The following is a 15,774-nucleotide window of genomic DNA, read 5'->3' as shown; positions in this document are numbered from 1 at the left end:
CCTCAGAAACTTTAGTATAGAATCATAGAATGGTTTGGGTTGGAAAGGACCTTACGATCATCTAGTTCCAACCTCCCTGCCATGGGCAGGGACACCTCACACTAAACCGTGTTGCCCAAGGCTCCATCTAACCTTGCCTTGAACACTGCCAGGGATGGAGCATTTACCACTGCTTTGGGCAACCTGTTCCAGTGCCTCACCACCCTCACAGTAAAGAACTTCTTCCTTATATCTAACCTGAACTTCCCCTGCTTTAGTTTGAACCCATTACCCCTTGTCCTACCACTGCAGCCCCTGATAGCTCTATTTCAGTGTCACTAAGTCTTAACATTTGATTAAATAGATTTTGCCTCTCACTAGTTATCTCCTTGATATTTCTACCTCTTCTTGATTTTGTTTTTCTGGTAGTTATTCTTCCAGTTGTACCAGTCCTTCCAGATAACAGAAATAATACTTAGACATAGAAAGTCAATAGACATTGCAAAAATAATATAATTTTGCTCTTTTCTTTGAATGCAAACTAGATCCTTAGATTAAAATCTGGATAGAACTCATCTTTACATCTCTTCAATTAACAGATGTGTGAATGTTGTCTAGCAAGGTGTCAGAACGCCACATTGCCCACACCTCTACAGGCTCCTTTTCTAATGATTCCAAAGACAATGAACTTTCTCACTTCAAATATCAATACTCAGATATTGTGGTTTTAAGATGCATTGGATTTTATCAAGCTTATTATCATTATAATTACTCTCAAGTAAACAAAAGCTAATAGGTATTGTTTACAGTTAGCTGTATTCATCTTTTGGTACAGTGAAAGTAGATAAAGTATTTGGAGTAATTTAGCAGGTCTGCACAATGTTATGAGGCAAGTTGGAGAGAACACAGATCTAATTCTTTGGACACACAATGATCTCTTTTATGCCTTAGCCTCATCACACATATGACCAATGATAAAAAGGTACATGTCTCTCGAATAACAAGGAGGTAGCAAAGAGGCTGTCAGCTGCAGGGTAAATGACACATGCAGTTGAAATCCAACACATACAGTTTATATATACAATGGAAAACTATGTTAAATAGCATAATTAGCCAAGCATAATGGTGATGCAAAATTCAGCAGATGTGCCGTTTCTTCTAGAAAATAGAGCAAGGGTTTGAGTAAGTAAGTATACTAAGCCTGTCAGGGAAATGCTAAAAAGGAAATGAGGGACAGTTAAACTTGTCTATATAGAAGTACTCAGATGCTAAGTAAGAAGATAGCAAATATATAGCATGCAAACAACAAACACTTTAACTGCATTTAGCATGTATATATTTAAGTATAGAGTATGAAGAGTACTATGACTATATATTTGAACCTTTGTATTTCCCATGCAAAAGGCTTATTAATTTGTCATAGGCAATAAAGAAGGCAGTATATTATAAAGCCTCAAAATGCAAAGGAATTTTACCTTTTACTACTGTTTCCCATCTCTTTGACAACAGCTTTAATCTTCTCTGCTGAGGTACTATATGTTATCTTTTCCAACAAATTAAAGTCTTCTGCATAAAATTCATTTTCATCTAAAGGACCTAGTACCTTAGATAGAGAAAAAAACGTTACTAAGCATAGAATGTCCCAATGATATTTCTTTTGTAAGCAAAAATATACTAAAATTTTGAATGAATAAACAATATTCAATATGCACACACCCCCCCAGCACTCTATGCATCAATATTATTAATTATATATTACTAAACTGTATAGTAACTATACAGGATTAGGTTTTTACAGTTATGTAATTACAGTTAATTATAAATCACAAAGAACAGCAGCAATGGAAATATCCATTATATTTTTCATTATATATACCTATGTAAAGGACCACACTATTTAGAAATAACAAATCTAAGTTATTTTAAACTGAAATTCCAATTAATATCTGCCAACCACTCTCTTTAGTTGTTTAATTCAGTAAACACAGAGTCTTTATTTCTCAAGGTTTCTCAGATGAAGCAGAAAGGATAGAAAGGAAGAAAACAGCAAAGGATGAGAAAAGCAGTATATCCAGAGAAAAGAAACAGAACTACTTTTTTTGGTATCTGAAGGAGAAGAAGGTGCCTTGAAGTCCCAGAAAATAGCCTTTAGGATGTTTGGATTTCCTACTCATAGTCCACCAGGCTAAAATGACCGAAGTCAACTTTGAGAGCCTAAAGGGTTCCCAGGATGTAGAATATCATGACATATGTTTGGTGTTCAGCCCCCCTCTCCCAAAATTCAACTTCTTCCTAGAAATGAGAGGTTATCTAATAAAATTACACTTTTGAATAATTAATTTTAATGATGCATGAGACAGAGAAAACCATAATGTGATTATGAAATAGCATGCTACTTTTGTAGAAGTCGTACTTAGAAAAAAAAAAATTTGCTCATAAATACAAAACTTCAGTGCTGAAATAGCAAGGATAGAAATGAAGGATATCCCACATCTTTTTTAAAAGTAATCTTTTAAAGTGAAAACACACTTTCAGATAGATGAATATATATTATCAAATTTATCCAAGTATTTTAAAGGAACTTATTTCCTCCAAACTTAAAATATGACATTATTTGAGCTTTTTTAGGCATGGAATACAGTAACAACCATTTATAAAATAACATTGCATATTGGGGGTGGGGGGAGAGAACAAAAAAGCCAACACAATTCTTCTGTGCTTCATCAACAAAAATGCTTTCTGTGGGTTTGTTACTGGTATTTCAGTTGTATCTCAGAAGCCATTCAGGATGCACAAGAGCAACTAAGACGACAATTTAAAGAGAGTTTCCAGGAACGACATGCCAACACACACCTCTATTTTTTTCTAATGGTAGAGGAATACATACAAAATAGAAAAGAGATAACTCAAAGCGTAGTACGAATAAACTGTATCTGTAATGTAAGGTATTGACTGTCACTAACAAGTACTAAATACTGAACCCAATATTCTGGTTTTTAATCACAGTTCAGCTATAGCAACTGTAAGGCTATTGGTTTCAGAATATACATACAAGAAACTGAAACAACAAACATACTGTACCTTTATTTGAATACTAAGACTTAAGACTAATGATTTAATACTTATAAACAATTTGGGTTTTTACAGCTTGAAATACCACCCCAGTCAATGTATTTATTTTTTTTTTAATTACATAAGCTGTATTTTATCCTATTTCAAATGTGTAAAATATAGGTAACTTCAGGATCAAAAAATATTATTAAATTTCATGTGTAATGCATTAAATATTAACATATTTAAAGAATTCTGTAGGATTAACTCTTAAATAGCTGTGGGACATATGTACATAGTAGCTTCAATGGAACAGAGATAATAAACACATTAGGAGTAAAACAAAATAAAAACAAAGGCAAACATTCATACCATTCTCTAACAACAGACTGAATAAGTGGGAAATCAATATAATGCATTTTCTTTACCTTGAAACTGAAGTTCCAGGAAGTAAATATCTACAGAAAGACTGAGAGATGACTTAATTTCTTTCTTACCCTGCCATTGCTTACAACAGCCATTTGCCCAGGAAGCAGCTTAAGAACCTCCCGGCAGAACATCTGGTGGGTTTTAATAATATCCAGTCCTAAAGTGTTGTACTTCTTCTCAAAAGTATTGTCATCCATTCCCTAAAGCAAAGGTAAAGCATGAGATGATTTCGGCAAAAATAGATTTTGTAATAGCTGAGGTAATCAAAGATTTTCTTCAAGTTATGTGGTAACATAACAACAACCTCAGCTCTAGTGTAAGTACACGACTGATGGTATGAAGCCACAGTCTCCCAACTAGTTAGTGTGCAGTTTTTACCTTTGGGAAACTGCGAATAACCATGAGAAGAAAGCTGAGCCTGAGGTTAAACACTTTTTCTATGATCCAGAACATAGCTGCATGAAAAAACTTTTAGGAAAAAGGTATAAAAAAAGTCCATAACACTGTAAAAACATAACAGTCATTTTAATGGGGTCATTGGATACCATTTTAACATGTCTTGGGGTAGCAAATATCATCCAGTAAGACACATAACAGATCAACGTTCAAAGTGGGGAAAAAAAAATGCTGGAACTTAGCCATGCTTACAGTGGCACTGTGCCTCACCTGTCAAAATTATCTTGCAGTATTAAATGCTGCTGATATGCATTTCTTTATTAGAAACACACAGACCAAGCAGATAAGACTAATTCAGATAATACACTGCTTAATCAGCTGCCTTTACGCCATTCAAAATTTATTAGACAATGAAATAAGAGCATGACCCAATCAGTTTTCCAATATGATGCCAGCAAGTTCTCTGAGTCTTCCAAATCTTTCTATTTAAAAATACTAAAATTTATAGCTCCATGTGAAACAAAAACTGTAGTTTGCAGCTGTTATTTGACAACTCAGCTCCACTTTACATGTGAACTTTGAAATCGGCAACATTTGTATTTTAAACCAATGAATTTTCATAGAAACACACCAGAAAATACTAGCCAGAAGTATACAATGCTCATTAACTTCAACGTCTTCAGTCTGTGCCTATTACTGCTTGCAACCACAACAGCAAGGTCAACAGTTACTTCTGAAGTCTTAATTCATGAGGGAGAGTTTTAAAAAAATAATCAACAATTAAAAACTAAACTATTTGTCTCAATAACCCAGTATCGGTACTCTGTATTTTTTAGTACTCTCATATTTTCTTCCTTTAAAGAAATCCCCTATTCTTTCCTCACATACAAGTTGTCAAAAACTCAAATCTGCTTGAGCAGAAACTGTACAAGGGTTATAAACTTCAGAGCATCTGGCCAAACACTGTTAGTCTCAACATCTCCTTACAGCAAAATACACGTGAAATGAAAAAGAAAGCAGACTAATTGATTTTGCACTCACTGGGACAAGGAATTTAGCAATTTTAGTTCCAGCAGCAAGGGATTTTGCTGTCTCTTCCTTACTGAGTTTACTTAGAAAACTTTTTAAATTGCTGTTGTTTTGGGTTAGAAAAGCAGTCAAAATTCCTCTTGCAATGGCTGTGTTATCTTCCCTTATTTTTGATGAAGGATTGTTCAAAATCCCAACTCGTGTATGACTGCTTGTTTTCTGTGAAGAAAAATACAGAATAATACACAATTTTACAGTTCCATCTGCTGTTACCTAATGTATTCATATCTATTATAGTTTTGTGAAATGTCCTTAAGTATTTAAATTATTGCAGCTCTTCGGCTTTAGAAAACAGACATCAATGCCTAATTCGGAACTTTAACTAGGAGTAAAAATGTTATTAGTAAGGATTTACCTATTCCATAATATGTATTTTAAACGGAAGATTGTTTTTTTATAGAATATTCTGCAGAAGCATATTTTTAACATTTTTACATTTTAAGGACATACACAAGCATTAATTTACAGACTTCAGAACTGCCTTTGTAGATGTTTTTCTGTTTTTCAAAAACTATCAAATAAAGCAGAAAATAAATACAAGAAAATTTATCCACTCACCACTTTAATCTTAATAGCAGGAAAGTCTAGTGATGCCACTTAAATTTTACTAGTGATGATTCTAAAGTATGATCAAATAGCATCACTAGCTGAAGAAAAGGTAAATGAACACTACTGCAGTAAAGAATACACAAATAAGGAATGTTATCACTGGTATTCAACATATTTAAGCTGCAAACTTTAAATTGCAGCTCTTGAGAAAAGTTTTGTTAAAACATTTATTAGAAAAGTTTGAAAACGTGTACTTTAAACTGTTCCTGAGAAGGGTGTTCTTGCTGGAAAGAAGATAGGCGGCGCACTAGGCTACATTATGAGGCATACAGCAAACCAATCCAGGGAAGTTCTTTCCTCTACTCAGTACTTGTGAGGCTGCACTTGGACTGCTGGCCTGGTTTTGGTCCCCCCAGTGCAGTAAGGGCATTTTGATGCTGGAGAAGCTTCGGAAAGGTCTATACCAAATAGTAGTAATAGGCCCCAAGTGCCTGTGAGGAGGCATTGAAGAAGCTGCGCTTGCTCAGTCTGGCAAAGAGGAGGCTACCTAGAATGCTAATAGCAACCAACAACTACTTCATGGTGAGAGGAAAACACGAGAGGACCAAACTCCTCATAGTAGTGGCAAGAAGTATAACAAGGGGTAATTTGTGGCCTGCCACAAATTTTGGCCTGGCAGGAAAAACTACACTAGGAAGGTAGTGCAACACCAGAACAAATTGTCAAGTGAAGCAACACAGTTGCCACCTTGGAGATTTTCAGGACTTCTTCAGACAAACCTACAGCTGACCTGATCTAATGTTGAGAATAATCCCAGTTGGAGTGGGAGGCCAAACTAGATGCCTCCAGAGGTCTCTTCCAGCTAAGACATCTCTAGTTTTTACAAATGAAGTAAAAATATATTGGTAGTTTTTGAAATATTATGTATTAACTGGAATAGTTAAAAGTCAGTTTCCTTCAGCCACTTCCCCTCCCAGATTCTTGCATGCTTTTCTTCCAATGCCAATGGCAGTCATGTGCAAGATGTGTCTGTGCCAGTTCTCTACCTATCAGAAATTCTCCTAGACCCTGATCTGACAGACTAGAGGGACTGGAAAGGAGTAGAGAACCTCCATACAAAGCAATGGACTTTTTAAAAAAATACTGTATTTTTTGTCTTCGTCATGAAACTTGGAAATGACTAAACCAAGCAGTTTATATGAGGTTTATCTAAATCAAATCTATGAATCAGAATTAAGATAACCAATTAAAAAAAAAACAACAAACCATTTCATAGAAGATCCAGCAAACCTTATTCAGAATGGCTTTTTCTAATGTTTTTCCTAGATTCTCCTCACTAACACATGGGGGCTTGACCAGACAGTTCTCACTTCCTAATTGGGACCTATGGCATATTTTCTCTGCTGAAGGGGTAAAAAAGTAAAACGACAGAGGGAATACATCTGTCAAGCTCGGGTCACAGATCTAGCAGTCAGATAAATGAAATGTTTTTCTGTAACAAGGACTTGTACTGCATATTCCTCTTTGCAGTTTTTTAAGCTTACTTTTAAAGACGTATTTGGTATCACATGCTCCCTGCAACATACCAATTTTATAATTCCCTTAGGATGGTTCCTGTTTCATTCCTAATTAGTTAAATCTAGATGTTTTCCCAATTTTAGTCTAATTACTCTTCTAATCTCCCCAGAACTGAGGTGAGGTTTTTTTTGTCATTTATATTTACATGACATTTACTTGTATACTCTAAGTCCTATTATTAATACTGAGGAACTGAAGCAAACTCATAAATGTGTATAATCCTCCTAGCATATTAAAATACAAATTAAAAAAAGCTAATCTATCTCAGAAGGATACAAACAGGATGTGAAAAAAAGGTTACTTCATGGCCACAGCTACGACATGCAATACAAAACACTGCATAATGGTTCACATTAGGCATTACACATTATCCTAACTTCCTTGGCCCAGGTAACACACGAAGTTACCTCATGGGAGAAAGTCTGTAATTGGGAAGAAATGGGAATCCATAAACTAAATGATAATTTACAGGCGTGTAAGATGCCAGTGCTGCAGTAGAGTAGAGCAAAATGAAAGAACAATCATGTAAGTCTGCACCTGACCCACAAAAAAATTGTTACACCTTTATTTAAGAGTATAATTTTTGAACGTCCACAGTGGTGTTAAGTACATATTCATAATTGCTATCTTAATAAAAGCTGTTAGAAACTCACCAGGCTTTTCAAGGCATTAGAAAGCAGTCGTCTCCCAGCTGGCTTATCAAAATCAGCAACAATCCAGATAGTAACAGCATATAATACATCTTCATCTGAAAATTAAAGATAATCCTGCTTTACATTCCGGAGAATCTTCTCATAAATAATAAATTAATTTTCTTTGAGATTCTGAAGTTCATGTGTACGTTTTCTGACTTCAACTGTAAGACTAATTTTTGCCACATCAGAACCTTTCGCCTTCTGAATTGAAATAAAATTCTTAGGAGGTAGTTTAGCATGTTAATATGAGTCACTATATATATGAGGACCATATTAACTCATTAACTCATGTTAATATGAGTCACTATTATTTGTTAATATGAGTCACTAAAATAGCTAACTTCTTGTTGTATCACTGAAACAAGATGGCCCTAAATTGTAAGCTAGCTCCAATTAACATGACCTGCTTTATCAGAGGTTTCTTTTGAACATTTGATGGAGGCTGGTCATATAGTCAGAAACGAAAAAAATTAAGATGAGTTAGGCCATTCACTTTCCCTGTCAGCAAACGGAGAGTCCTTTAACCAAAGGCAGTACAAAACTTACCATTTCTGCACACAAACAGGAATATACTAAATACAGTCAAAAAAAGTAACCTACTATATAGGTTTATATGCAGATAATTCCCCTTTTTCTTGGTCTATAGTGTCCTGTTCTTTATTCTTCATAGGGGGCAACGGTACATGAAAAATTTTGCAAAATTATCTGTAGACGAATATCAGTGTACTCAGGTCTATGATACATCCCCTAAAAGGTAATACGTATCAATGGGAATTTTACAATGTTCTGCTGAGATTCTAGGAAGAGGTTATTATTGAGTGTTGCTGTGGTCTAGAGAAGACAGATTTGAAATGGACATTCCAGCTTAAAGGTTATGGGTTTTACACAAGAGATCTGAATCTTAGAAATGAGCTTTCAGACTGAAAGCCAGTTATCATTTGATAACTAGCTGGGATGTCTTTGTGGTTGTAGACATAATCAAATAGAGTCAAATAATTTTATTTTAAAGAAAAATAAGTGTATGGCATTTCTTCCTGATAATGGAATAAGTAAAGATTACTGCATAAATAAATACTGCTAATAATGCATGAAATCAATTATCCCTTACATTGCAGAAATGCCCAATTTTGGTATAGATATTATAAAGACTATACGTTCTTCGCTTGATAATGCTGCAACTACGAGTCACTTAAAAACTGAATATAGTCTCTTTAACATCCTCAAGTAAAACCATGTTAGTATGGAAACTGCAGAAGTCTTACAAAACTTCATGCCTGTAAACCAAAAAACAACTAGCCACATCATACATCCCATTTTAAAACCACAAAATCTAGAATAACTATCCTGTTAATTATGTTTATAATATAAGGATATGATCTGTTTCCTGAAAGAAGATACTGAGATATCAGAAATTTATTTATTTACATGTGATCCTTGAGGTACTTACTTACTTGGGATATTTTACTGGCAAATTACAACAATTTGTAATGCCCACATATATGAATAAATATAACACCTATATAGAAAATGAATATACCCTTTTTTGTTAAATACTTCATGCTGTCTGAAATTACAGCACTTTTATCTTGTGAGTCCAAAAAAGAGAAAGTAGAGAAGTCGTCCACATCAAATGGAACTGCAAAATACAAAATACATGTTAGACTTCGTAACATGGAAAATCATAATGATAGTCAATCTGAGCAAAGTAGTTACCAGATGTGGATCTGAAATGTATGTATCTTTTCTCTGCTCCAAGAATAGTGGGGTTTATACGGGAAACTACATTGTGCTGATCCATAAGAAAATCCATTGCATTTATATGATCATTTAACAAACCCTGTAGTAAGAGAGAAAAATTAGATCTGTACTTTTAGTTTCAAGACAAAAAAGACCACGTATTTGTATAATCTTTCAATTGAGATTAAAGCTTCTATATACACCAACTTATGGACAAGTCAAAAACATATAAATATTATACTGATAGTATTTCAAAATAGCAGATAGACATCCTTCAATGAACAATTGCAGTACATTCTCAGGCTCTGATTGAAAAATTCCGTATAATTACTACAAGTTGATCCTTCAGTCTTGTATAATCTAAATACACTTGTTCAAAACCACGACTAACAATTAATGTAACAATGTAATTTCACTTGTGATATTATTAATTTCAAGCCATCTCATTATAAAAAAATATATAAACATGACTCAAATGATTCATTGCTGTATATTTCATCTTGCATTCATTCAGAAATGTTAAACATACCATGAACACTGCCCTCTGGAAGATTCCGGTGGCATCAATAATCTTCTGAAGAATAATTGTCTCTAACTCTGCAGCATCCATCTCTTTTCTGTTAAAGGGCACGCCATTAAACAGAGCTTGAGGCAATGGACCCAGGCCACTCTTTTTATAAAAAGTTGCTCCTGCCTGATCATATCAGAAATATCACAGGATTAAATAAGACTGTGGCTGACTTTCGCAAAAAATTAAACTAGTCTCAAGAGACCATGAACTCTGATCTCCAAGCACTATTCACTGTCACAGCTTCTCATGAGTAGCAGGGACAAAACAGGAAATGTTTGGAAGGCAAACAGGACACATGGGACTCATTTCTCAAATAGAATGACAAAAGAAATTATAGATCCATATATGGTGGTTTAAAACTTTTGTTTTATCATCTTGATGGGAATCTTATTTTGATTAACATTCTTAGCAAAAAATATTAAGTAAATAACATTGGAGAAAGACCTTAAGACAGTCAGTTTCAGATGGATAAATAAGACCTTTTCCCCAAAGAAAGCCCCCTCAAACTCAAAAGGCTTTTATGTTCAGAAGCAAAGCCTTATTTGATAAGAAAACAGAACAAGCTGATTTTTCCTCAGAGAAAATTCAGCATGACAAATGAATACAAATTTATTACGAGTAATTCCTCCTTCCTATTCTGCATCCTTTCATGTTTTCTGCCATTGTCACTTTCACGATGACAGCTACTCTATGGTAGTATCTATGCATTCATCTTTCTGTCATCTCACTCTCTCCTCCCTGATCTTCATCACAGTCTCAATGTTCCTGCTGGTACAGGGAGCTTCCTCCTGGTGGCTGTCTATTTTTCTTCCTTTAATATTCAATATAGGAAGGTTTCCTCCCTATAGCGTATCTAGAGGTTTCCAGGGCAGATTCAAACTACCCTTCCATACAAAGCCTCCATGCAACTCAGTGAGGAGCAAGCGGTGTAAGGCAAAAAGTACCTTTTTAATGAAAGATAGTATATGTTATATACCAAATTTTAAAAGGAAATAAATAAAATGGATGGCGTGTATCAGAAACACAAACCTGTATAGATGGCATGGCTGAAGTCACATGAAGGAAAACAGTGTTTTTATATATGTATTCCAGAAGAAAATTGTCTACATAATCAATTATAGATGAAAATGTCTTCTCTTTAAATCAAAAGAAAGATGTCTTTCCCAAGGGAAATTATAACCAGAAAGTGTAATTAAAGAAAACAATGATTTGCCTAGAAGACAGGCTTCTCACCAAGACAACACAGGTAAATTATTTTTGAAGTCCAAGACAGGCCCCTTGACATTCTTACTAGAAAAAAAACTTATGCTCCTGAATGCAGCAGGCAATAGTAAATTTTAAGAGAGTAGTAATGCAGAAACACTTTCAACAGTTCCACTAATGACTGAATGGTGGATGAAGAAAAATTCTGACTCAAAGGTACTGTACGTACTTGCTTTAATATTTAGCAATCTTTCAGCTTAGCAAATGCAATTAATTGTGTACTGCAGTATTTCTTACCACTCCTCTCAACATACCTTTCTCCCTTCATCATATTCAGAATCAACATCTAGTATGCTCTGAACATCAGCATGTGGGTATTCTCTTCTAAGAACATCTTTCACGTGATTTACTGTTAGAACATTTCCATCTTTCACTTCATGGTACATCTGTAAGAATTGTAACAGAAATAATAAAAAAATATAATAAATTGTCAATCATAATATAACTAAATTAATAAAAATAAAAAAACACATAATATCTTTTTATAGTGCTCCAGTAACTTTTATATTGGTATACTTTTACACTGGTTTTATTGCTATACTGCATTTTTTATATTGCTTTAGTAATTATCATCATCACACATATGCACAATTTTCCATCAGAGCACTGTTCTGATTAATCTATTATTATACTTTTAGTCTAAATCTGAAGTGGCAAAAGAAATACAGTTATGTGAGCTGAATGTGAAAGGTTATTTCTCTCCACTGATTAGAGAAGGAATTTAAATTCTTACTATAAACTACCTAACCATGGGTAGTTACCTGAAGCTATATGGGATGAATCCAAGCCTGAATTAGTCAGTGATACTTATTCCTATGGTGATAATTTTTCCTTACCAATGCTATTTTATTTCATTGCATAAAATTTTATTACTTTCATCAAACCTACAAAAGAAATTTGAAGTCAAAATTTTTCAATCTATTTCTTTTCAAATGAGGAATAATACATTTCTCTCTACAGCTCTGAACAGCTCAACCCTGTATTCTATTGATTCTATTTTTGTTAACTTTAAATTATATTTATCATTCCCTCCTCTTTATATTACGAAACAAAGTAAACAGAGGAACACAACATTTTAAAGAGCACTCTAAATCGACATTTTGTCGTCTGGTCATGGATAATAGTCACACATGAGTATCAGCTCCCTAACACTTTTGGATTTCTATTTCTCTTCCAAGATACTCCTAGTTACCTCAATTCCTTTCATCTTAAGCTCTCTGCGTTTGTCCATGACATTAGTCTCTAGGCATTCTGAACAGAATGACAGAAAACAGAAGTAAGAAAAAAAAATTATGTATTAATACAATATTCTCTGATATAATTTTGCCTGCAGAGTCTTCACATAGACTGCTCACTTTATTTCCCTCCATTCATCTCCCACCTCTGAAACAACTGTCTTTACACAAACCTGCATTCTCTCACCCAGAAAACCAGTCTCATTCATTAAGCTGCAAGCCTGGAATATTTCTATGTTTTCTACACCCACAAACAGCTCAAACATGAGCAAAAAAGAACTACCTTACTCTGTTTCACTTTCTAAACTAGAAAACAACCAAGGGTTTTTCAAAGCTTATAGGACTGCCAAAGTGATATTAAAATGCCTGTACTCCAAGAGATACAGAACACAAAGACAACCACATCATCTTAACACAAATAATCATAGAATAACAGAATCGTTAGGGTTGGAAAGGACCTTAAGATCATCTAGTTCCAGACTCCCTGCCATGGGCAGGGACACGTCGCACTAAACCATGTCACCCAAGGCTCTGTCCAATCTGGCCTTGAACACTGCCAGGGACGGAGCATTCACAACTTCCTGGGAAACCCATTCCAGTGCCTCACCACCCTCACTGTAAAGAACTTCTTCCTTATATCTAACCTGAATGTCCCCTGTTAAAGTTTGAAGCCATTATCCCTTGTCCTACCACTACAGCCCCTAACAAAGAGTCCCTCCCCAGCATCGTTATAGGCCCCCTTCAGATACTGGAAGGCTGCTATGAGGTCTCCACTCAGCCTTCTCTTCTCCAGGCTGAACAGCCCCAACTCTCTCAGTCTGTCTTCATACGGGAGGTGCTCCAGCCCTCTTATCATCCTCATGGCCCTCCTCTGGACTTGCTCCAACAGCTCCATGTCCTTTTTATGTTGAGGACACCAGAACTGTACACAGTACTCCAAGGGAGGTCTCACAAGAGCAGAGTAGAGGGGCAGGATCACCTCCTTTGACCTGCTGGTCACGCTTCTTTTGATGCAGCCCAGGATACGGTTGGTTTCTGGGCTGCAAGCGCACACTGCTGGCTCGTGTTCAGTTTCTCATCAACCAGCATCCCCAAGTTCCTCTCCGCAGGGCTGCTCTGAATCTCTTCTCTGCCCAACCTGTAGCAGTGCCTGGGATTGCCCCGACCCAGGTGTAGGACCTTGCACTTGGCTTGGTTAAACTTCATAAGGTTGGCATCGGCCCACCTCTCAAGCGTGTCAAGGTCCCTCTGGATGGCATCCCTTCCCTCCAGCATATCAACCGAACCACACAGCTTGGTGTCGTCAGCACAATAATACAGAATCACTTTTCACAAGAAAATACTAAAAGGTGTAAGGCATGCATCTACTTTTTTAAATTCTTGAAGAAAGGCTGTAGACAGGTAAAATGACAACAGCAAGTCATCCTGGATCCTGGAAGAGGAAACAATTTCTGCAAATCATTCTATAGCCTATCAATGATAGACATGTTTTCAATATTTTACTTCCATGTACAGTAAATGCAAACTTATCAAGTTGTCATAAGGTAGCAAAATCTTAACTATATAGAAACAGAAGTAATAAGTAAAAGGTGATTTATTGTGAAAGCACTCACATTAATTATTGAGGTAAAGGCTTGAGAGGTGTCAGATTCCTCTGCAATGTAATTAAAAGTTCTCCAAAGAGCTACTCCAGCATCTTCATTTCCATCAATTTCTTCTTTTGTATTTAAAATGAAAACAAATCCAATTCTATAAACAAACAAAAAGAGTTCACACATTTTAAAATAATATCAGTTTCACACACATTCTAATACTGACAATAGAAGAACAAGACATTTGTGGTCAAGTAATCTGTCCAGCACGTAGGGATGAACTACTCAGGTGGTGGTGCCATGACTGTGTGTGATGACACTGAGGATGCCAGCTATGCAGTCTTCATCAGGTCTCCCAGATTATGCTTAGGTTACCAACTATGTACTGATTTTAGATATGCCTTTTCTACCATTTAAAGCTGACTATAATTAAGATTTCTGTAAATCACTAGGATTTACTCACAGCCCTTTCTCTCCTTACCTGTCTGAAGGTTATGACATTCCTTACATTCCTGCCATCATCTCTTGAATGCTTAAGTCTTTGTTTTAGTCTGGCCACTGTCTGTCTTATATTTTTCCTGAAATGGGTGTCTTGAGCAGCTGCATGTAGACATGCTGGGGTCTTGATGTCCTGTCATCAATACATGCCATTCTTACTAGCCCTTCTTTTGCCTTTTCTACCTTCTGGGTCCTTCCCCACCCTTGCACCACCATTCATTTTCTGGTCACACAGATTTTAACACATTTACCACAGGCTGCCCAGAGAAGTTGTGGCTGTCCCAACCCTGGTAGTGTTCAAGGCCAGGTTCAAGGCCAGCCCCAAGGACGGAGCTTTGAGCAACCTGGTCTAGTGGAAGGTGTCCCTTCCTACGGCAGGGGGCTTGGAAATAGACGATCTTTAAGGTCCCTTCCAATCCAAACCATTCTATGATTCTATGACATAATCAGTTGTACATCAGATCAAAGGATAGAGGAAAGCAAGAAATACAGCAACTTTCCTAAAAATATATAAATCATAATTAATGCATAAAGATGGTCTACAATTAATGGCTTCTCCCATTTTTCACATTTCTTATTATCGTAAATAACTTGTCCTGAAGTTGTGTGTCATCTGGGTACTGCAGGAACAGTCAGCAAAGCAAAATATTATACAACAGTATAGACTCCATGGCTTGTCCACATCTTGAATACTGTGTACACTGCTGTTGCTCTCTCACCTCAGAGAAGTTATATTTAAACTAAGGAAGTTCAGAGAAGGACAACTCGGAAAACAAAATAACCTTTGGAACAGCTTCCAGGCAAGGAATAACTAGTAACCTGGGGAAAGATATGACTGTGGTTGAATATGGCAGAGCTTTATAAAATCATAACTGGCATCTGGAGAAGCAGGAGAGACTGCTTAGTTTCATTCCCAATTATAAGGGCTACGGAGACTGCAAATTAAGCTGTTGAAAGTCTGTCTCAAAACAAACAAAGTGGTTCTTCATACGCCACATAGTTCAACTGTGAAAAAACCTGGAAAAAGCTACTGGGGGTGCTAAAACTTTACATGAATGCAAGGGGAAACCAGAAAAGTTTATGGAAGAGAAACCCATTGAGGGTTGCTAAAT

At 35.8% G+C, this 15,774-nt stretch overlaps 1 protein-coding gene across 4 annotated transcripts in view; it reads right to left on the bottom strand.

Moving 5' to 3' along the window:
• Window positions 1-15,774, bottom strand: part of UGGT2 (UDP-glucose glycoprotein glucosyltransferase 2) — an 82,765-nt gene that overhangs the window by 26,663 nt on the left and 40,328 nt on the right. For all 4 annotated transcript variants that reach the window (XM_030477919.1, XM_030477921.1, XM_030477922.1 and 1 more), the window contains exons 15-23: window positions 14,186-14,321; window positions 11,592-11,723; window positions 10,033-10,197; window positions 9,480-9,603; window positions 9,304-9,402; window positions 7,725-7,819; window positions 4,897-5,103; window positions 3,528-3,659; window positions 1,455-1,582 (exon numbers count right to left, since the gene is read on the bottom strand). In XM_030477919.1, the coding sequence (XP_030333779.1) occupies window positions 1,455-1,582; window positions 3,528-3,659; window positions 4,897-5,103; window positions 7,725-7,819; window positions 9,304-9,402; window positions 9,480-9,603; window positions 10,033-10,197; window positions 11,592-11,723; window positions 14,186-14,321 (1,218 nt within the window). The remainder of the gene's footprint in view (window positions 1-1,454; window positions 1,583-3,527; window positions 3,660-4,896; window positions 5,104-7,724; window positions 7,820-9,303; window positions 9,403-9,479; window positions 9,604-10,032; window positions 10,198-11,591; window positions 11,724-14,185; window positions 14,322-15,774) is intronic.

Source organism: Strigops habroptila, chromosome 2 (genome assembly GCF_004027225.2).
Source record: "Strigops habroptila isolate Jane chromosome 2, bStrHab1.2.pri, whole genome shotgun sequence".
In the NCBI taxonomy this organism is placed as follows: domain Eukaryota; kingdom Metazoa; phylum Chordata; class Aves; order Psittaciformes; family Psittacidae; genus Strigops; species Strigops habroptila.
Note: the sequence above shows the minus strand (reverse complement) of the source record. Positions and strands in the feature narration are given on the sequence as shown.